Raw genomic sequence first — 23423 nt, 5'->3', positions numbered from 1 at the left:
TAGTTTACCAGCAAACAAGATTCTAACCTAAGTCTGTTTCACGCAGGAGATTCATGGAGTCTGCCTGGCCCTTTCCCCCAGCATTCAGTTCTGTCTACCCCACCTACCTATGTTCTGCCCTCTTAGGCCAAGCAGTTTCTTTATTCAACCAATGAAAGCAACACATAGACAGACAACCTCCTACACCATGTCTCAAATGGAACTGTCATGGCAATCACTTCTTTTCATGTTTTTCACCCAGAATGCAATTGATAAAAGACCTTTACAATTAATTGCTTTATGGAAATTAGGCAAGTACACTGATGAATATTAAGCAATGCATCAATATTTTAATAAACACACAAATGAAGTAAGTGTGTGTGTTTCAAAATTATTTTGTGTTTATCAAATTAGGCCCACAAACAGGAGAATCATTAGGAGCCCAGTGAATTTTAAAAGCAAACATGTACATCACAATTGAATAGTGTGAATACAGTTATCTGATGTAGTAAGGACTTCCTTCAGGACAGTGGAGGACCTTTGGACCACATCCTGCACACTGACAAACCACTGGCCACCTAGCTTTTAGGTGCTCTGAAGCATTCAGGCTCAACATGGTGGTCCATATCGGTAATCTCAGCAATTAGCAGGTGGAGGCAGAACAAAAGGATTAAGAGATCAAGGCCAGGAGCTGGAGAGATGACTCAGGACTGCAGAGCACTGACTTCTCTTCCAGTAAACCAAATTTGGTTCCTAGCAACCATGCCAAGCAGCTGGTTTAGGGTTTGTCTGCCTCTGGTACTTGCATTAGGAGTCATGTACCTCCTCATCACATAAACATAACAAAAACAATGTAAAGTAAGTTCATAAGAGTTTAAAAGTAGCAAGTTACATACCAATATTTATTAAGTGACAGAAAAGAGAAAAGTTCTTCCCATGGGTTAAAACTCATCCCATTTGGTCTGCATTGCTCTCCCTACTGCCACTGGACGTGCACACAATGCCTCCTACACTGGTATCCAGGATAAAGACCTCTGTAAATCCCTAAACCTCTGCTATAGAAGGTGTGGGTGTTTGCATTGCTCACTTTTGTCAAATGTTCTGCACAAAGACCTTTATGTAGCCACCCTGAAAAATCAAGGACCAAAAGTAACTTTCCCCCTCTTTACTGCAAGCAAGAACAAAGTCTGGCCTCCTGGCCATACACACAGCGTTGAAAACATCTGCTACAGACATCTGTAGCAAAGCGTATCCTCTTGGGCTGCCTTATGGCCCTGAGCGTATCCATGAGCTGAGAACAAAGCTGAGAAAATGTGTCTATGGAGACGTGACCCCACCTGTCATAGCACTCCCGAGGGGCAGGGTACCGCTCCATGGTCATCTTGTTCATGTTGGCTGTGTGGTGGAGAAGGTCACTCAAGAGATTCATGGAGAAGTCGTTGGCATAGAAATTGACCTTGGTAAGCTGGGAGCATTGACTGAGGGCAGGTAGGAGTTCACGGAACTGAGAGTCCTTTATCCTACACCCCTGCAATGCCAGAGTCTCAAGACGGTCTGCTCCCATCTCTAGGAGAACACTGAGAGGCAGAATCCAGAAATTGCACAGCAGGGCTCCACTCATGTCCAGATGTTTTAGTCCATGAAGGCTTGGACACAGCGCAAAGTCTTTCAAGTGTGACTGAAACACGTGACAGTGAGTGATGGAGAAGGTTTCCAAGGGAGTCTTCAGGTTCCTAGGCAGAGACCACCAGGTTAGTTCTGATAAATGATCCTCGAGAGCGTGTGTAGTGTTTTTACACAACAGCAGAAGGGACATGTATCCCGATGTCACACTGATGGAAGGAAACATCTATGGTGCTGCCTGTTGGGTGCTGCTCACTCAAGGCACACCCACAGCTGTCACCATCACTGTGGGATGGCTCAGGGCACAGCTCTGCAGCTCCTGTCTTCACTGACACCAAGAATCCCTGTGCAGGCTAGTATACCCTAGGGCACATAAGGTAAGGACCAACCCATGAAAGACCTGAGAACATTTCAAGTGGTTTTCACTGCCTTCTAACTTTTTCCCCACCTCTGGGGGAATACACGGTCTCCACCCCTGACACTGACCCAAAATCCCACTGTCAGCCATTTCCCATCAGCGCAGCCCCTACTTGTTCAAATCATTTCCTACATGGGATCTTAGGGACACGGTGGTTTCTGTCCACACAGTCTGAGCACAGACCACTGGGGAAAGATGCAGGTATTCATTTCCTCTACGCTTTCGGTTCCCTTCTTTCTCTGTGCACTTCCCATTAGCTTGGCCAGGATTCTAAGGGAGAAAGTACAACATTCTCACTGAACCTGATGCTCACAACTGCTTTTGTGCCATACTATGCACACATTTCCTAACTCAAACCAGGCCTCTGCTTCGTGTGTGGTCATGAGAGACCTTGATTCAATGACATAGGAACATGACCGTGCTTAGATATTCCAATGTCTCCTTCACTATTCTGCAAGGCCTGGCAGATAGCAGGCCCACTACTCTTTGACATAAAACGTAAAGTTGGTCTGGTAGCAGGAACAGCTCTCCATCCATCCTTACCTGAGCAAGAGTTTCATGTGCTCACTGAAGAAACAGAAGCCACGCAGATAAAGATGCTGGAGACTGCTGATTCTGGAAAACTGATAAACCAACTTTTGAACAAACCTCTTCTCATCTAAGCGTGGTAGACAGAAAACCCCAAATCTGTTCTCATGGGTATGCACTAGAGAAAGTATGTGTAGGTTTCTCATCTCCGTGAAGTAGGTGGAAAATTGTGCCAGAGTGCACCAACTCCAATCTATCTTGAGCTCCAACACCTTGATGTGCTCTGGCTTGAAAGCACTCAGAACCATCCTGACATTATCTAGGGACAGCAACACAATCTTCATGTTGTCACAGCAGATTTGTAGGGAGTCTTTTCTCTGCTGGGCCCATTGTAAGAAGTACATTTCTTCTTCCTCCAGTTGGGATCTGAAGTAGAGGTCAACTCTCACCTTCATTCGTGGCCTCAGCTCATGTCTGGAAGGACGCTTCCCTGCTTGCTTGTCACTCACAGTCTCTGCTGAGCAGTTCCCATCCTCTGTTCCAGCCTGGATGGGCCAGAACTCACGGGGCATCCTCCGAAAATCGAGTACTCGAAGTTTCCCCCTCCTGTGAGTAGAACAGGTGAAGTGTCATGACAAGAGAAGACCGGACAGACATTCAGCTCCCATCTGGATTTTGGAGTGTTTGCTTTTTTCCCCCAGTACTCAAGTGTCCAACAAAGTCCTCATGGTCCCAGGCAATGACTCTTTCTGAGCTGCATCCATAGCTCTGTCTCACTTCCCTCCATTCAGTTTCTCTAGATCTGGTACTACTAGTGCCCGTGTGGAGACAGGGACAGGCTCCTTCCACTGCGCCCACATCTTCTCTATTCCTCCCCACACCCAACTGTCCTTCTCGATGTCCCCTCTCCCAATAGAGTTTGCCCTCAGGTTTAGGGATATCATTTAGGGGTTGGTTATAATTGGTATAGGGTTGAGGGGATAGGGGAGGTGTTTTATAGGTTCAGGGATGTTTATTTAAAAAAAAAGAGGGATTAATTGGTGATGGGATAATAATATATTGGTATTTGTGAGTTATTGCTTTTAGAAAATTATATTGCATCAATTCTTGTATATTGCTATATTTCTATGTTCAATATTGTATGTGAGTATGCTTCTACCTCTTTTTAAAACATTTATTATGTATTGATATATATTGTATTGATATATACACATATATTTACCATATTGCAGTGTACATTTCTGCTCTACCTCTGATTAAGATACTTGTATATTATTTATATAATGATATATATTGTTTACATTTGGAGGTCATTGTCCTCATTTATTGCACAGTTGTTTATTCTCTTAGTCTTCAAGTTAGATAGATATCGAGAATTATAAATCAAGTCATATATGTATGTCATGTTTATATTTAGGCTAATCAGATTCTTTAGATACATAGAGATTATATTTAGTATAGATAGTATAATCTTCAACCTCTTTGAAGAGCTATGAAAAATGGCCTTTAATCTAACCTAGAGTCCTGTGCTAACGAGACAATCCCTCCTGACAATACCACTCTACTGAGAGAACGTTGAGCCCCAAATACACTTCACTTGGAGCTTGTCTTCTTGGCAGAACTGGCCTTTGGGCAAAGAAAAGTCCATACCTCGACCACTAACAGAGTTACAGAGTATCCGTAAATGGATAAAAACAGGATTGTCTTATCCTGTCAAGACAGGATAAGTTAGTTCTAAAAAGTTCCTTGTCTTTAAAAATGGCATGCCAGTTAGGTCTTAGCCAAAGTTGGTTGCCTCAACATTGCAAATGAGATTTTGGGTGATTGCCCAGGTAGTCAGTTGTCCTGTCATTTGTTGCGCATTTCAAAAGTTTCTCGTTTGTTCTTCTGGGCTGCTTGAGTAAATTTACTTCTCTTCTCAGATCTTTGATGGAGTTGAAGACTAGATAGTTGTAGTTACCCTCTACATTATTTAGACTCCTTAGTAAAACTTTTGTTATGTTTCTTGCTTAATATTGTTTGTTGTTTCTATTTGGTATCTGTTCCTACTGTATATAGTTGTATTGGGTTTAGTTCAATCTTGTTTAGACAAAGGAGGAGATGATGGGGGAACTTAAGCCAATCACATTCTGCTTAGGGTGTGTCCCCCTGAGGCCACACAAAACAAATAAAAGATTGAGGTGCCCTTCTCACTTCGATCGACCACGCCCTTCCCTTCTCCATCAGAGCTCAACAGCAGTTAAGGTCTTCCAAGCTGATGCTAACCAAGGTCTGATCTACCTCTGTCTCCATTCTCTCAACCCTTGACATCTTTCCACGTACCCCAGAATCTTTCATTTGACCCTACATGGGTCTTACTTACGTGGGGCAAACCTGTTGAGTCAGCAGAACATCCAGTCCTTCCAGCACAGCATGAAAAATTTCTGAGTTGAAGGTGTTCATCAGGGTGCCCACAGGGAGGTAGGGGAAAGGCCAGGCTGCCACCATTGCCTTCACAATCCTAGTGCATCTGCTACTGAAGGCCACCTTGAACAGTGTTGGGAAGAGCATCTTGGGTAGGTTTTCCAGAGCAGAGATGGCCAAAGCCTCATTTCTCAGCAGAACTTGCCTTGACAGCTCCTCCAGTGTGGGTGGGGTCCAGATGTCCATCCTGTTAAAAGCTGGAGAGACTTCCAAGAAAGACATCCAGGAAATGTTAACTCATTCAAACATAATCAATATCCAGGAAGTGATACTGGAGAATACCTGAACACACAAACACATGGACTCAAAACACAGCATTGAGAGAGAGATAGGTACTGAGGAAACAGAGTCAGGTAGTTTTCTGTGAATTCTAGCAGAAGAGATCACTGTTCAAGGTCATCTGAGATATGTATGGAGTTTGTAGCCTTGGTTATAAAAGTCCATGTTTTTATTATTATTGTAGTTGTTTGACACAAGGACGTTCTATTCCTGGTTTCGCTGGAACTCACTGTGTAGACTATTCTGGCCTAAAACTCAGAGAAATCTGCCTGCCTCTGCCTCCCTAGTACTGGGAATAAAGGTGTGCCTGTGGGAATTGCTACCCCGAGTTATATTTCCCTACCCCCATTTGAGGTGCTTATCTGCAAAGAATCTTAACTTCCCTCTGCTCCTGGAGTTGGATGAGGAAGTTTGAGTGCACTTGATTATTCCTTGATCCCTGATGGGGTCAGGTGACAGTCCCTACTGGGGACAGGTGAAGGTGGAGTGCATGTGATCAGTCCTTGACCCCTACTGGGGTCAGGTGAGAGTTTCTTCTTGGGTCAGGTGACAGTCCCTTCGCAGCCTCCTCCCCATTTGGTGCCATGGTATAAAAGCTAGCCCCAGTAGAACAATAAACGAGCTGCTGTTTCACCTCAACCTCGTGCTCTGTGGATTTCATTCAACCTGGACACCCTCCGCCGAGACTCGTGGTTCCAGACCGTGCTGGCGCGGTATGTGCCACCACACCAGACAGTTGGTTTCACTTTTTCAAACTGGATACTGTACAGGCGTGGTGACCCACGCCTTTAATCCCAGTACTTGGGAGACAGACACAGGCAGATTTCTCTGAGTTCAAGGCCTGCCTGCTCTATTTAGTGAATTCCAGGATATCTAGAGCTGTTACATAGAGAAGCCCTGTCTTGAAAAATCAAAAAGAAACAAAAAGTAAAAGTAGCCAAAGAAACACACTAGCCAGAAACTAAAATGAACTGAACAACAGCAATAGAACATTACAAGAAGTTTGATTAAGAGCCCGCAATGTCAGCAACTGGGAGCTGAGGCTGAGTTTCTACCTACCCTGAGCTACTCAGCCACTTCTGGGACAATTTAGGCTAAACAGCAAAACCTGGTCTCAAAAATTAAAAAAAAAATTACAAATGAAAAAGAAGAAAAGTAGTATTTAAGACCAAGGCAAAGCTGTATTTGGAGTCAAAACCAGTCTCCAGTATCCTCATCTAGACAGAAATTAAACTCCCTGTGCCGTCTTGTGTCTAATCTGGAGAGTGGCTGGGCTGCATAGATGTGGTGTCCCGATGGACAGGGCTGACTTACCCGAGGTGGATCCTGGAGACCCCGTTCCTTCTTCCAGAGGGCAGGCAGTGACTCTGGGATCTCAAACCTTGGTGTCTTCTCTGGCTCCTCTGATGTTTTATAGCACCTTCCCTCAATCTCTGGCCCTTGCAGTCGGCCCCACCCACAAGCCCTAATTTGATTGGATGTTTGAGGCTTCACCCTCTGACCCATATTTGGGATTTTGGGTGTGTCTGGATGAGATGTTCACACAGGAAAGGGAAGGAACTGTGGGGATGGTGAAAGATAAGGACCCCTCTCGTGGATTCACAAACACTGAGGTCTTCCATTCTGTCATCTCCATATTTCTTTCTTCTTTCCCTCTTGGTGGAATTCGGTTTTCCATCGATCCTTCACGTAGATCAGGTTGTCCTAGAACTCATAGTGAGGCGGCGGCTGGGCCTCAGCTAATGCATTTCCCCTGTGTCATTTTCTCCTGAGAGCTGGAATACAGGAGTGAGCCTCAAAACCCAGCTTATTTATAACCATTTTCGAGGCAGAGTCAGACAAAGGGAAAGTGTACTTGGGCATCCAGACCAGGGGATTAGGCATCCAAGACTGGAAGCTGCTGAGCCAGAACAGTGGCATCAAGAGTGACAATGAAATATGGCCATCAAAAATAAAAGAAAAAGGAAAAGAAAAAAAGATACATCTTTAGCCCGGCGGTGGTGGCACTAGCCCTTAATCCCAGCACTCAGGAGGCAGAGTCAGGCGGATATCTGTGAGTTCAAGGCCAGCCTGGTCTACAAGAGCTAGTTCCAGGATCGGTTCCAAAGCCAGAGAGAAAGCCTGTCTCGGAAAAAAAAATATTACTCATTTGCTGGGCGTTGGTGTCCCACGCCTTTAATCCCAGCACTCAGGAGGCAGAGTCAGGCGGATATCTATGAGTTCGAGGCCAGCCTTGTCTACAAGAGCTAGTTCGAGGGCAGGCACAAAAGCTACAGAAAAACCTTGTCAAAAAAAAAAAAAAGGAAGAAAAGAAAAGGGAAGAAATATGGACATCATGGTGCCAGTGATGCCATCCTTTGCTATGTTGCTTGCTCTTCCCTAAGCACTGGAAAAGACCCTACCTCAACAAGAATAAATTGAAGTTTTAGATTTCTACTACTTCAACTTTTTATGTATTATTTTATAATTTATCTTAAGTTGTAAAATTTTAAATGTACTTTAGAAATGACACTGTATCTCATCTATACTGTGTTAATATTGTATAAAGTCAAACCTCCTCTTCTAGTTAGCCTAGCTGAGTATGTCAAAAATTATTATTATTATTCCTTTGTTAAATAAATAAATTATTTGTTAATTTCTTTTTAAAAATTGCCTGGACAGATTGACACATATCTTTAATCCTAGCTAACATGAGGCAGAGGCAGGTGGATCTCTGTGATTTCAAGACGAGCTTCACGTCATAGAAAGTTTTGTGCCAGTGGATCTTTTATTTGAAAAAAAAATCAGGTTGGTTGTGGAAGCATGTGACTTTAATTCAGCACATGGGAGGAGGAGGCAGGAGGATCTCCGTGAGTTCGAGACCAGCCTATCATAAACAGGGAGTTCTAGTAGAGTGAGGTCTACACAGAGAAACCCTGTCTCAAAAAAAAAAAACCTACATAGTTAAACAAATATATAAAGGGGTGCTATAGTGCTCTAGCATAATATGTTGGAGACCATAGGTTAAATATCAAAATAATCCAAAAAGGAAAAGAAAGTACAAGCAAAAAAAGAGAAAACACCTGGAAACTGTTCATTTTTATTAGTTGTTTTATTGGCACTCAGGTGGAACCCAAGGCTTCACATATGCACAGGACACAATACACCAGGATATGCATAACTACCAGCTCCTTTTCATTGCCTTTTAAGACACATATTTGTTGGAAAGTTTTCCCTCTGTTGATGCAGAGACACAGCTTTTAAAAAGACTTCTAAAGAAATAAAATACAGCTTTTTCTGGGGTCAAATTGGTGGACTTGGGTGTTATTAAGTTAATAAATTTCAGGACTTTGAGGCCAGTATGTTCTACAGAGTGAATTCCAGGGTTGGTTTCATAGCTATTGAACAACTCTTTTTTGAAAAACTAAAAAAGAGAAAGAAAAAAAAAGAAAATTAATATATTCCAGAGCCATGCAGTGGTGGCCCATGCCTTTAATCCCAGCACTTGGGAGGCAGACAGGTAATTGTTTATGAGTTCAAGCCATCCTGGTCCACAGAGTGAGTTCCAGGACAGGCTCCAAAGCTTCAAAGAAACTCCGTATAGAAAACCCCCCAAAAGAAAAAAAGTTAATACATTTTAAAAGTTTTATTCCTTAGTTATGATGTTAGGTCTGACTGGATATGTGATAACAGGATGTTACTAACACAAAGGGGACCAAGGGATATCTATTTAGTTGACTAAAGATAGCCCAGCATAAATCATAACTAGTCTCTGGGCCTGTACAACCCAACCTCTGCAAAGCTCTCACCTCTCCATTCACAAAATTCCTAGCCAATCAGCCTCTGCAGATGAGCATCCTTCTAGCAATTCCCCTGCAGACCTTTTACCATGGAGATGAAGGGACGAATTAAAGGGATGTGGAAGGAGGCTCTAGGACCATTTTATCATAGTGGGGGAGGAAAACAGGCAAACTGTACAGCCCAGCAGGAACCTGATGAGGAAGGAGACAGAGGAAGTCAGGAACCTGATGAGGAAGGAGACAGAGAGAAAGCCAGGCTGTCTTTTGTAACATGATGGTCGGCTTGTTGGGGTATCTATCCCACCCAGTACCCCACAATCAGCAAGCCCCAAAGAAAATTACACACAGGACTCCATGAGATTATAAAACTGAATGGCCCATTAGGTCAGGCTTCTTATTAGTCATTGTAACTTATATTAATCCATTATCATTATCTATGTTAGCCACATGGCTCAGTACCTTTCTCAGTGTGACAGCTCACATGTTGCCTCTTCAGTGATCTGGGCAGGAGTGACAGTGGGAACTTCCTGCTTCCCAGAATATTCCTGTTCTCTTTGCTCCACCTCTACTGCCTGCCTGGCCAATCAGCGTTTTATTAAAATACATGATTGACAGAATACAGACAATTCTCTCACAGTCTTTAGATTCAAAGTTGACAGTGGAGGTCTGCAAGCTCCATGGAAATGTGTGGGCGGGGTCTTTTCTAGTTCCATTCATTTCCTGTACATTTTGTGATTTTAACTTTCTTTGTCTGAATAGTATCCCATAGTGTACACCTGCTACCTTTACACTATGAACTTACTGATTAAAAGCCATTTTGGCCATTTTTTTTTTAAGCAAATTCCAGACATTTTCAATAAGAATTTCAAAATTATGGGTGTGTCATTTGTAATCAAGGTACAGCTAACTTCCTTTGGGGTCAAAGGATTGTGATTGAAGTTGGTCCCATGATATGTCACGATGTAATGTCCAGGTTCTTTGTTAAGTGCTCAAAAAAATTTACAAAAGACACGTGTTAACAAGGGATTAGGGTGCTCTTAACGAATGAGACTAAGAACATCACACAAAGTTTATAAAGAGACTTAAAAGGAGACTTAAAACCTGTTAAGTACTGTTTTTTAGGGAAAACATATAAAACAAGTACAATCATGATCCTAATTAATATTTGGAACAAGACAAACATACACATAAATACTATATATTTGTTCAAAAATGGTTGAAAGAACAATCACCAAAACCAATGATTGTATTATAGAGGAGCATGCGAAAGACATGACTAATAAATAACTTGTATCTAAATTGACACAGCGCCAAACTGTCTTTCTGCATCTGTGTTGATTCATCCACAGGCAGAAGGAATTCTCAGCCTTAACCAGAGAAGCCTGGCCGTGCAGTGAATAGTGGTCAATCCTGGCTGACAAGTTGCTCTTTGTTTTTTGATGTTATTTGTTTGTTTCTTTGTTACTATTTGTATTGGCTCTCTCATTTCTTGTTTGGTTCTGTATAATTTACTTGTATAGGAGTCTACATGTAGAGGTAAGAGGGAAATTTGCAGGACTGGATTCTTCCTTACCACCCTGTGGATCCCAGGGATCCAGTTTAGGACATCAGATGGGGGGAAGACCCCCTTATCACACTGTCCCAAGCACAGTGATGGCGCCACTGGGGTTCACAATGAGAAAGGAGAGATTTCCATGGAGAGTGAAGGTTTAAGGTTATGTGTCTGGAAAGAGGCCTCACTGTGCCTATATGGAGCTCTCAGATGGGGATAAAGCATTTCAGTCAACTGAGAGAACCAAAGAACAGGAAGATGCAGTAAGAAAAAAAACTACTTTTACCCCACAGATTTTCTAACATGCTCAAGCTTATTTTTAACTCTGAGGGAGAGCATTTGCCTTGAATGTAAAAATGATACTTATTCCTTTTTAGTTTCTTGATCTTTGAACCCGGTTCTCAGGTGACCTGGCTACATACCTAGGATGACCTTGAATTACTGAATCTCTACTTCTATCTCCAAAGTGACTGGATTACAGGGACACACTATAATGTCCAGTCACATCTGAGAACTAATTCAGATCTTTAAGGAAGTTAGACAGACATCTGTTAACTAAAGTTATTCAACCATGTTTTGGAGGGAGACTGGGACCCTGGGTATTGTTAAGTAGGTTGAGCATAGTTAGATCCTGTCTGAAGAAACTGAGAACCCAAACACACACATGAAAACAAAAAAATCTTAAGAACTAAAAGTTAGCAATGATTCCTAAGCGATATTTTGATTGTGGGAAATACACACATGATTTCTTGTAGATCTATATCTCCAGGCACGCTGCACATACAAACTCCTCATATCCGTAGGTTACCCATGGTATAAAGAGAAAGACCAGGAACCAGATGCAAGCTATCCTAATGCTCAGCCCCTGAGCTGAACCATTAAGTCTGAAAAGTTCACATCCTTTTCACAGTGGGTGAGACTGGGGACAGAACCCCAGGGCCTCATACACAAGAACAAGCACCCACCACTGAGATAATCCCAGTTCATGTTAATCAACCCATTTGCCATTGTTCATTTTTGTAAGCTGGTGTGTTTACAGAGAGTCCTACTCTGTAACCGAGGCTCATCGAAGCCAAATGTAGCCCACCTTTTATACTTACGTGCTTCAGGTTTGAGGGTGTTGGGCTAAGAGGTGTGCACTGATACACACAGATTTGGGATTTTGTTGTGACTGTTGCTTTTGTTTTGTTCTGTTTGTTTTGAGATAGGGTCTTGCTACTCAGCTCAGATTAGCAGTCACTGGTGATTCTTTAGATCATGTTTGTTCAAACTTGCAATCCTCCTGCCTCATGTTCTTATGTCACCAGACATGGCTCAAAATCGGTGTCTTAAATATGTTCATAAGAGGAGACAAGCAAGAATATTTTGTGTGTCACCTTGGACTATGTGCGAGCCTTAGAAACAACCTGGAGATCTGGACTGGGTGTTTTCATTTTCGGTCACCGTGTGGACATGTGTGAACCAGCTTCTCAGAGCATGGTCTCCAAAAGGCCAGACAGTGACCACACCCAGGGAGTCAGCTTCTCCTCCTCTGGGCTCTCTGTTGCTGCTGAGACAGCGTCCCTTGTCTTACTGTCTCCTCTAACACAGCCTGTGTAGTCAGAACGTCCATGCACTTCTGATCCTCCTGCCTCTACCTTCCGTGTGATGGGAATAGAGGGATGGATCTAACGCAGCCTCCACTACGAATCTGAATGACCTTAGAAACCATACCTCCCATTTCAATCAGTAGCTTCCAGTACCAAGGGTGCTTTCTGCACCCAATTCCCGAATAAAGAGAAACAAAAGAATGAATATCCATATAAAACTATTTTATTGCTGTGTGTGATGGTCCACACATCCTCACTCAGCACTGAGAGTGTGGCAGCAGCAGGATAGAATTCAAGCTAGCCTCAGCTACATAGCTGACTGCAGACTGGGTGAGTCTACATCAGACCCTGAATCAAAAATAAATGAAAGGTGTATGGAAGGGAGACCAGGACACATCCATCCCCTGTAAGTAGTGACCCAGATTCTGGATCCAGGGCCTCACACCAAAGCTGGGTCTAAAGGAGAACCAGAGGTTGGAGGATCTGACTCCTTATGCACTGTCTTGGCCCTACTGTAAGTTCCTCCATTATCTTATTCTCATTCTTCATATGCTGCCTAGTGTACCTGCCTGTGCGGGGCATCTCTTCCGCAGATGAATAGCTCAGAAAAGATATTGATGTTCATTAAAGAGGTGCAGTCTGTGTCTTCCATCATAAGAGACAGTTGCTCTGTGCGGACAGGGTGCTGGAGGGAAAACGTAAAACACGAGCAGGAGGAGACAGCTCGTGACCACTGGGCTTCTCAGCCTGTGATGTTCAGCTTGGAAACAGGATCAGATCAGCCCTGTTTCTGATTTCCACTAAGCTGCTCCAATTGCTTCTATCACGGAAGTCACTTCTGTTCATGTTTCTAATTCTTTCCAGAGTCAGATTTTACAATTGCTTTACAGAAGATAGAAAATAACAATGATACTAAAGAAACCGACTGCCAGTCTATATTGTAATAAACACAACAGTAAAGAAATAAAAGGGCCGGGCGGTGGCAGCACACGCCTTTAATCCCAGCACATGGGAGGCAGAGGCAGGTGGATCTCTGTGAGCTCAAGGCTAGCCTGGTCTACAAGAGCTAGTTTCAGGATAGGCTCCAAAGCTACAGAGAAACCCTGTCTCAAAAAAAAAAAAAAAAACCAACCAACCAACCAACCAAACAAACAAAAAACCAAAAAAACGAAAAGAAATAAAAGGACACGAGCAAAACCTTTTACTCTTACTGTATTAGATCCATCAGGCATAATTGATTACTTGGGGATTTTCATAATATAAAATATATAACAACTGATGCATTAAAATATAGGCATTAGTTCCCATGAGTGCTTTAGGATATTTGAAGGACTTTTGCTTTGCATGGGAAACCATTAGCCCTGCCGAGTTTAAGGAACCCAGAAGAATGTGGCCTCAAAACCATGTGGCATGCGGGCTAGACGGGGTGATCCATGTTGCTGATCTCAGCAATTAGGACATGGAGGCATCATCAATAAGACTTCAAGGAAAGGAGGTAGTGAGGGCTCCTCCCTGAAGAGCAGACAAGTTTGGTTCCTAGCTCCATGTAAGTCAGGCAGTTCACAGCAGTCTGTCACTCCAGATCGGGGGATCCAGTGCCTCTAACCTAACCTCTGCTTCTGGAACATGCACTAGTATTAACATGCCTACTCACAATTAAAAAGAATAAAAATTATATAAAAGAAGTCCAAATTAACAGGCTCCCTGAAATATTATAAACATGAAAACACACACAGAAGAATACAATGGCCTAATCGAATACCTTTTGCTTTGTCTTGTCTCTCCTTCAGCTATGTTAGGTGTACACACAGTGCTTCTGTTCTGAGTTTTCTAGATTTCAATTCTTTGTTATTAATCAAAATCCTTCATTAGAAGGTGTGTCTTCATCTCTTACTTCAGTGCAACACTTCCATGCACAACAACCACTGAGCAGATACTCAAGGTGGACATAACATTTTCTGGATAAAATGAAAAGCCTTGAGCAACTCTGTCTTAGAGGATGTTGATTCATTCCAGGTTAAGAAAATCAAGTTTGATCTAGAAAGACCCACTCAAATCCTGATTACAGATGTAAAAAAAAAAATTAACCTAGAAGAACTATAAGACATGTGATGTATATTTTACCTGTTCCAACACAAAATATTATCTTTGTCTGACATATGTACAATGCAAGCCTATATATGTATTGATGCAGATATGTAAGTTACCCTTAAAAGTTTATGTATTTTCAGAATAAGAGGACCTGACACCATTAAAAATTTCCCAGGTGATCCAGCATCCAAAATAGCTTCAAGGCTACTGACTGAGATAATCTAGCCTCACAAACTCTCCATTCAAGACTTAATTATCAGCCGGGTGGAGGTGGTACCGGCCTTTAATCCCAGCACTTGGGAGGCAGAGACAAGAGGCAGGCAGATCTTTGTGAGTTCAAGACCAGCCTGGTTCTATAAGAGCTAGTTCCAGGACAGGCTCCAAAGTTACAGGGAAACCCTGTCTCGACAGATCAAAAAAAAAAAGGACTTAATTATACTAATTTTCTCATGATCCCTCAAAGATTACCAGCACCCTAACTATTTGACATTGGCACTGATTTTGGTTTACTGATACAAATTTAATGTAACTTTTTATACTGTATATATGCTTCTACTCTTGTTTCAGATATTATGTTTTGGCAGTTCACTTAAAAATGTAATGTATCATTAAGAAATAGAGATGAATAGTGATCTATAATCACCAAACGTAATAGTCATGCTAGATATGTTTTCAAGGTCATACAGAGATATAGTTTAGATAGATAGGTAACTTATAAAGGTATCTAGGCAGAGAGTTTCAGCCCACTGTTCAGTTCCACCCTCTCAAGCAGTTGAAAACACAGGTGGATCACTTAGCATTTGTCCCAAGCCTGATGGGCTGCATTCCATCCCTGGGAGCCGTGTTGAGGACGGAGAGATCAGAATCTTTCTGACCTCCACTCCTGTGCCATAGCATTTCCCTCTCCCTGACACTAAATAAGTCGAACGGAAACACAAAATTTAAACATAAAGGATCACATAGAAGCAGAGGATCAGAACAGCTGGCTCCCAGATCAAGAATTCCTTTTCGCACCAGATAGAGTCTTATGCAACTGGACAAAATGAAGAGAACCACTGATTGTGGGTTGTCCAGACTCAGGGGGCAAATCTATAACATACTTCATGTACCCCACATCCAGCATACACAGCAGAGAAGGGATTGGGAATATTTCAGAAGCCAGAGGACCAGCAAGTGGACTGAGAGGTCAGACTGCAGCTCCTGTAACAGACGGGGAACCTACAGCCAGGACACCTCAACAAGATTGGTGTCTGAACACATTCTGAACAGGGGCAACTGCAATACAGGCACCATCACCAGGAAACAACACCTGTGGTTGACAAGTTTGAAGGAGTACAAATAAACTAAAAAATCTCTGACCTTTAGTCAAGGTGGAGCAGACTCACATTTTCTAGGGCCCGACAGCAACAGGTGTAGGAACTGTAGGAACATTTTCTCATTCAGGGGTTAATCAGGCTCCCCTTCTCCTTAGAGAATCCTCAGGTGAACCGGCTTTCCTGAGCTGTGGAATCCTTGGCCAGGTGACTGACAGGGTCAGTTTAATTAACTCATAAGAAAATGTGTTGTTCTAATTATTAATACAGATTCTCCCGGGATCAGGATCAAACTCAGGTCCTACACTATGCCCAGTAGAAAGTAGATTTCCTTGACTGACCTGAACAAACCGCCATTCCTCTGCGTCATCCCTGTGACATCAGTCACAGTTGCTGTGATGAAATACCCCAAGAGAAGGCACTGACCTGGAGCAAGTCTTATTTGTCTCACAACTCAAGGGAACACAGTCCATCCTGGTGCGATGACATGGGGGCTAGAGTGAGAGGCACCTGGTCAGGCTGTGTGCACACACGAGGAGCAGAGAGGAAGCAAGGGTACTGCTCAGTTTGCTTTCCCTTCCTTGTTCAGTTCATGACCCCAGCATTTGGGGTGATGACGTCAGTCTGTGACACAAGACCGCCACATTCAGAGTGGAGCTTCCTGCCTGCTTCCTCTTCTCAGAACAGCAGCAGGTATGCTTACTTGTCATGGGTTTGTGACTCTCCACAGAGGTGGTGATGGGAAGCAGAGGGCAGTGAGAACCACCTGAAATGCTGTCAGGTCTTTCATGGGTGGACCTTACCTTACGTGCCCTAGGCTATAATAGGCTGCACTGGAATTCTATGTCAGTGAAGACAGGAGCTGCAGAGCTGTGCACGGAGCCATCACAGTGGCAGGTGTGGTGTGACTTGAGTGCGCAGAATCCAACAGGCAACACCATAGACATAGACTTCCATCATGTGGTCCAAGTGACATCGGGACACACGCCCCTTCCACTGTGGTGTAAACCCATCACTCCTGCTCTCTAGCATCATTTGTCAGAACTAACCCCATGGTCTCTGCCTAGGAACCTGAAGACTCTTTTTCAGAATGCCAGCTTTTTCAGTCACGCTTGAATAACTTCTTGTAGTGTGAGCGCTTCCTTCACCTAAAACATCTGGACATGAGTGGTGTCCTACTGTCCAGTTCATATATGATGCCTCTCAGTGGTCTTTAAAGAATGTGGCAGACACTCAGGAGACTCTGGAAATGCAGGGGTGTGGGATAAAGGGCTCTCAGTTCAGTGAACTCCTACCTGCCCTCAGCCAATGCTCCCAGTTCACCAAGGTTAATTTCTTTTATTTATTTATTTTTTATTGATATTTATTGAACTCTATATTTTTCTCTGCTACCCTTCCTGCCTTTCCCCTCTTCCCTTCAATCGTCTCCCAAGGTCCCCATGCTCCCAATTTACTCAGGAGATCTTGTCTTGTCAGTAGATACTTTCTACTTCCCATGTAGATTTTATCTTTAAAAATTTCAAACATTCTCTTGAGGCTATTTTTTAGATCATTTTCTTCTGGTTCATCCATATTTGGTTGTTCAGATCTTGCTTTTGTAGGGTTTTTAGGTTTTACTGGTATTGTGTTGCTCTTTGTGGTGTAGCATGTGATCTTACCTTTTCTACTCATCTTGGAGGTTCTAGGCTCGGAACCCACAGGGAATCTGCTTACTTCCTCAGAGGTCTCAGACTCAGGCTGGGACCCGCAGGGGTTCCAGGTTCCTGCCTATTCCCTTTGATGTCTCAAATCAAAGCCCGAACCCACAGAAGACCTGGCTCAGGCCTACTCTCTCTGAGGTCTCAGACTTGAGCCTGGCCCCGCCAAGTTCTCTGGTTCCTGCCTATTCCCTCAGAGGATCCAGGTTCACTCATGCCGAGGCTGACAGAGGTCCTGGCTCAAGCCTAGTTCCTGGGAGGTCCTAGACTCTCGCCCAGACCCACTGGGGTGTTGGCTTAGGTCTACTCCCTTGAAGGTCCCGGATTCACGTCTGGACCCTCAGCAGTCTCTGGCTCTGGCTCACTTGCTCAGTGGTTACTCCCTTCTGCCTGTTCTAGTGGAGATCGTTGACTCTGAATCTGATCGCTGGGTCAATCCTGATCCACCCTTGTCTGGGGGACTGGGTTTGCTCCTGGCTTCTGCTCTTGGGGGTGCTTGTTCTCTCCGTGTCTTAGGTAACTGGTTCAGTCCCACTCTGGTGGAGCTTGCAGACTCTGAGTCAGGTCGTTGGCTCAATCCTGGTCTGCCAGTGTCCCAGGACTGGGTTTGCTCCTAGCTTCTGCTCCTGGTGGAGCTTGTTTCCTCCAGCTCTCTCTGTCCTAGGAGCTCCCAAGGTCAATTTCTATACCAATGATTCTCCATGAATCTCTCGAGTAACCTTCTCCACCACACAGTGAACTTGAGAAAAATGACTATGGAGCAAAACCCTGCTCCTCTGGAGTCCTATGAGAAAAGTCACGTCTCCATAGAGAGATTTGTACATTTGTCCCTTGCTCATGTATACATTCAGGGTTATAGGACAGTCCAAGAGGATCTCCCATGCTACAGATGTCTGTAGTAAATGTTTTATTTATTTTTTATTTTATTTTATTTTGGTTTTTCGAGACAGGGTTTCTCTGAGGCTTTGGAACCTTTCCTTGTAGACCAGGCTGGCCTCAAACTCATGGAGATCCGCCTGCCTCTGCCTCCCGAGTGCTGGGATTAAAGGCGTGCGCCACCACCGCCTGGCCTGCAGTAGATGTTTTAAATGCTGTGTGCATGACCAGGAGAGCAGACTTTGTTCTTTCTTGCAGTAAAGAGGGGCAAGTTACTTTTGGTCCTCACCTTCTCATGGTGGCTACATAGAGGGCTTTGTGCACAGCTGTTAACCAAAGTGAGCATTGCAGACACACCTTCTAAGAAGGAGGGTGGGGATTAATAGAAGTTTTTAATCGAGGATAGTCAGTGTAGGAGACACTGTGTGCATATCAAAATGGCAGTTGGAAAGGGCAATGCAGAGCAAAGCGGATGAGTTTTAACCTGTGTTATATGGCTTTCTTTTCTCTGTAACACGAAAAATATTTGAGTATAACTTGTTAGCCTTCAACTCCTATAAAACTTACTTTTTATTGTTTTTACTTTTGTTTATGTGGTACAAGCCTACTAATGCAAGTGCCAGAGGCATAGGATCCCTCAGTTAGTTGCCTGACATGGTTGCTAGAAGCCAAACTTAGGTCCTCTGGAAGAGAAGCAAGTGCCCTGCATTCCTGAACAATCTCTCCAGCTCCTGGACTTGAACACTTAATCTTCTTGATCTGCCTCCACCTCCTACTTGCTAAGTTACCAGTATGGACCACCATATCTAGTCTGTATGCTACATGGCTTTTAAAAGCCTGTTGGTCACTGGCATGTACGTCTTCAGGATATGGTCAAAATTCCCTCCACTCTCCTCAAGTCCTTACCACACCAGATAACTGTCTTTGCGCTATTCAATTGTGATTTCCTCCTTTATTTTGTTTCTAAAGTCACTGCACATAATTTTTCTCCTATTTGTGGGTAATCTGATAGCCACTGAAATTACCTGGGACCATGGAGCCATGGAGAACAGATCACAAGATACACAATGAAACCCACTTTAAGAGTTTATTTAGAGAAAGAAAGACATGTGCACAGGAAGTTGGTGCAGGAAGAGATTGTAAAGCTTGTGGTCCCAGCTTTTAAAGGCTGCCTAGGGCATGGGCACGGGGGCCCAGTAGCTGTGGCACACATAGATCACATGACCATGCTGCATGTAGATCAGGTAGGGCTTGAGGCCCTGGGTGGCTATGTACGTTGCCTAAATGCTTGATGTCACATGCGTGGCCCTGGAACCCGGATGTGCCAATACTCGGGGAGGGTAGACACTTTGCCAAAACACTTGTGATGGAAATGGTAACAGCCACAAAATAAGTTTGTATTACAAAATTATTTAATCTGTGTGATTAGTAAAGTATATGTCCATGGCTTCAATATTGGTCATTGTTGATGGCTGAGTTCCTTAAAGCAATTAATTGTAAGGATTTTTATCGAGTATACTCTGGGAAGACATAAAATGTGAAAAGAAGTGATTGCCGTGATATTACCATTTAAGACATAATCTTAAATCATCCCCTGCTGAAAAGCAAGTTTTAGCACAATTCATTTGGCATCATATTATTACATGAGTTCTTATTGGTCTTAACACACACACACATAAACACACACGAAACAATATATTTGCAACCTAAAGCTTTAAAGATGATAGAGAATGGCTAAATTTTTATGCAAAATACACTTGATTCTTTGTGACTATGTATCCACAATTTTTTAATTTAATTTTTATTCTGTGTTTTTCACATCTTGTATCTTGATCCTATTTGTTCATCCTAATGCATCCCTTCACATCTGCCCTCAGCCCCTACATGCACCCCAAATAAAATAAAATTCTAGAGGAAAAAGAAAATGAAATGAGAAAGAATTAAAAACTAAGGAATTTTATAGAGGAACCCTTTGTAGAAAAACAAAAAGGGTCTCGTTCCTGCCTCAATGTTATAGAACACTTGTTGACTCCCAATGAGAAGCCTTACCCTATCTAAGGAGCAGATGGGGGCGTGATGTGGGGGACGTGGGAGGATCAGGTGGAGGGAGTGTGGGGAAACTGGCATTGGTATGTAAGATAAAAAGATTGTTTTAAAAAAGAAAAATTAAAAATCACTTAAATAAAAGATGAAGAGGAAAAATCTCATCATGCACATTGTAGTGCAACTATGAAAGCCACACTGTAACCCGATTTCTCCACACATCACTTCTTACAAGTATTCATTGCAAAGAGTCATTTGTCTGGTTTGAGGTTTCTGGCCATCACTATGCCTTTGATTCTGGGCTCCCACTAGGACTCATACTGGACATCCTGCTGACATCCTTTCTTGGGGAGATCCTGCAGCTTCTGTTCTAATGGTCAGGTCCCTTCATGTGCTCCAACAGATCATAGACAGAGTAGATGTTGGAGCAGGCCAAGTTGTACTCAACCCTGGGTTTGGGTATGTGCAACTGTAGGGTTGGTTCATCAGATAGAAGATGGGGACAGCTCTCCCATGATCACAATTTCAAGTCTGGCTCACTCACACCTCTGCTAACAGGGTTGGCTCTGTCGTGCTGCCCTGGCGAGGTGAAGGGCTGATTTCAAGTGTTGCCCCTGGTGGGGATCAGGGATAGCTCTCCCACTCTTATGACCACAAGCCCGGCTCTCCCACATACCTCGGCATTGATGGGTTGGGGCTTGGAGTAGGAAGAGGGCATTTCTCCCTTGCCCATGTCACCAGAAAACAGACGGGAAATAGGAACAGCTCTCCTGTGGTCAGTTTTGGGGCTTGCTATCTCACATCTATACTAACTAGGTTGGGTGTTGTACCGCCCTGGTCTGGTACAGGGCCTACTGTTCGGGGTGTTACACCTGGTGTGGATGGCTCTCCATACTGATGACCACAGCACCAGGTCTCCCACATGCCTCAGGCATTGTTGGGCAGAGGGGGAAATTCTCCTCTACCCGAGCTGCCACTAGCCAATGGGTGATGGGGACAGCTCTCCCATGCTCACAGTTTCAAGTCTGGCTCACCCACACCTCCGCTAACAGGTTCAGCTCCCCTCCGCAAGTGCCTTTTACACTGACAACTCTTGATATCTCCTCACTCATCCAAACTCCAGGAGCTCAAACCCTGGACCCCAGAACAAACTATTGTTCAACTATTGAACTCGACTCACACACCTGAAAACTGCCTGTCCTCTTCACTGTGTGGTGCTGCGGGTGAACGTGAGAGCCACATGAATCAGGCAAGTACCCTGCTACAAACAAGCATCCCCATTTTAATTGGCCAGTTCATTTTTCTTATTTCTTTGTGAAACTGGGTTTTCTATTTGAAGACTAATTTTTAAGATTAGCTGTATATGTGTGTGTGCTGATTGTGTGGATTTGTGGATATGAAAGTAGGACCCCATATGTGTCAACAGTTATATCTATCACCTGAAGCCTCCTTTTCAGAGCCATTTGAAAACCACAGACTCCAAACTTGGGTCCTCATAAAGAAGCTGCATGTGTTGGGAGCTGGAGAAATGGCCCATTGGTTAAGAGAAGTAGCTGCTATTCCAGAGGACCTGGGTTCAGTTCCCAGAACTCATGTGGTAGCTCACAACTGCATGTAACTCCAGTTTCAGGGGTCTGACATCTTCACACTGCTGCACATAAAATAACAAAGAGAATCCTGCAGAATATGAGCTATAAAACTACAAGCCATCTCTCTCCATCTATATGGGTAGTTGGTGTTTTTTTTTGGGGGGGGGGGAATTGGTTTTTCTGAAACAAGGTTTCCCTATAGCTTTGGAGCCTCTCCTGGAACTAGCTTTTGTAGACCAGGCTGGCTTCAAACTCAGAGATCCACCTGCCTCTTGCCTTCCAACTGCTGGGATTAAAGGCATGCACCACCACTGTCTGGCCATGGGTTGCTATTTAAAGGAAATATCTTACGCTGTATGCTAGGCTGGCCTACATGTCCATAAGAGGCCCACACTGGCTGATAACTTGATTCACCTATGCCAGGCTCTGAAATGCTGACACTACTGCTCTCAATCTGTAGATCTTTACGTCTGCCCAGACATTATTAGTTGAGGAGCCCTTACATTTAGATATTTTATGGAATTTGGAGAACAGGGACAACATTTAAGCAAAGAACACTTGTTCTATGTATTCAATAATTATTCCAATGAAGAATTTAACAGAGAAATAATAAATTATTTCATTGATTTCTTACTATGTAGGAAAGTTAATGTCTAGGCCTAGGGAGATTTTTTTTTAAGTATATCAGGAAAAGACCACAAGTGAAGACATAAAACACACTTCTTTTTTTAAAGTAAATGTTTTAGACCAGTAGAGACATATTTATTGAACCCCTTTATACACACCATGGCTACTCCAGAGTGTGAGAGTCCATAGGAACACAACCCTCCAGACACGGGGCGAGCAAGCTGCACACAGCGGCTCACTGTGGGACTATCAGCGAGGCAAGGAAAAAAACCAAGAATTCAAGCCAGCCTAGAGTACATGAGGCTATCAAATAAAAAGAAATTCTCATATGTGGAAGAAAAATAAAGATTACAAAACCTTGTTCCCTTTGCCCATGTTGTCTTCTTTCCTTCAGCCATGTCTGATAGATCCCAGTGCCCCGAGGCCTGAGTACACAGGATGTTGATCCTCTGTGGTCCCTACACATCCATCCTTCACAGGAAGTATCTGCACTGCTCCCTTAAGTTGGAATTTTGGTTCACATAACTGAAGAACCACACAAAAGGCACGTGACTGGCTCACGGGCCAAGAACAAGACAAGAGAAGTGTCACAAAAACTTTCTCTTTATTGATACCAATGACCCCGGAACTCTGCTTCACTCACCAGATCCTAGAGATTTTCCATTCCTGAGTCACTGGACCTTCCTGAACCTAAGCCTGGCAGTGAGGTTAATAACTGAAAAAGACCCCAGAGGGAGAGCATCCAGGATTGCAGGTGCAGGACAAAGCCAGTGCTCCACCAGCAGAAGCCACATAGAAACACAAAATTGTCTTTCTGACTCCACACAACTCTAGCTGTCCCCACTGTCCCATTGTTCTCCCTGTAGGGTCAACCTCACTGGACATCATTCTGTTCCTAACTATATTTGCAGTGTCTAAAGCCAAGAGCTCTGAGACCCCAGGCGAGAGATGTGCCTCAAGCCTTCCATGACTTCAAA

At 43.5% G+C, this 23423-nt stretch overlaps 1 protein-coding gene across 1 annotated transcript; it reads right to left on the bottom strand.

The window, feature by feature from the left end:
* Positions 1-1144: 1144 nt before the first annotated feature.
* Positions 1145-5197, bottom strand: LOC125396009 (PRAME family member 12-like). The gene is made up of 3 exons (XM_087909475.1): positions 4911-5197; positions 2564-3154; positions 1145-1712 (listed from the first exon to the last, which is right to left on the bottom strand). The coding sequence occupies exons 1-3, from the start codon at positions 5195-5197 to the stop codon at positions 1145-1147; spliced, it is 1446 nt and encodes a 481-aa protein (XP_087765601.1).
* Positions 5198-23423: the final 18226 nt, after the last annotated feature.

Source organism: Myodes glareolus, chromosome 8 (assembly GCF_982192425.1).
Source record: "Myodes glareolus chromosome 8, mMyoGla1.1, whole genome shotgun sequence".
NCBI lineage: Eukaryota > Metazoa > Chordata > Mammalia > Rodentia > Cricetidae > Myodes > Myodes glareolus.
The sequence above is the reverse complement of the archived record's forward strand: the minus strand, read 5'-3'. Positions and strand labels throughout refer to the sequence as shown.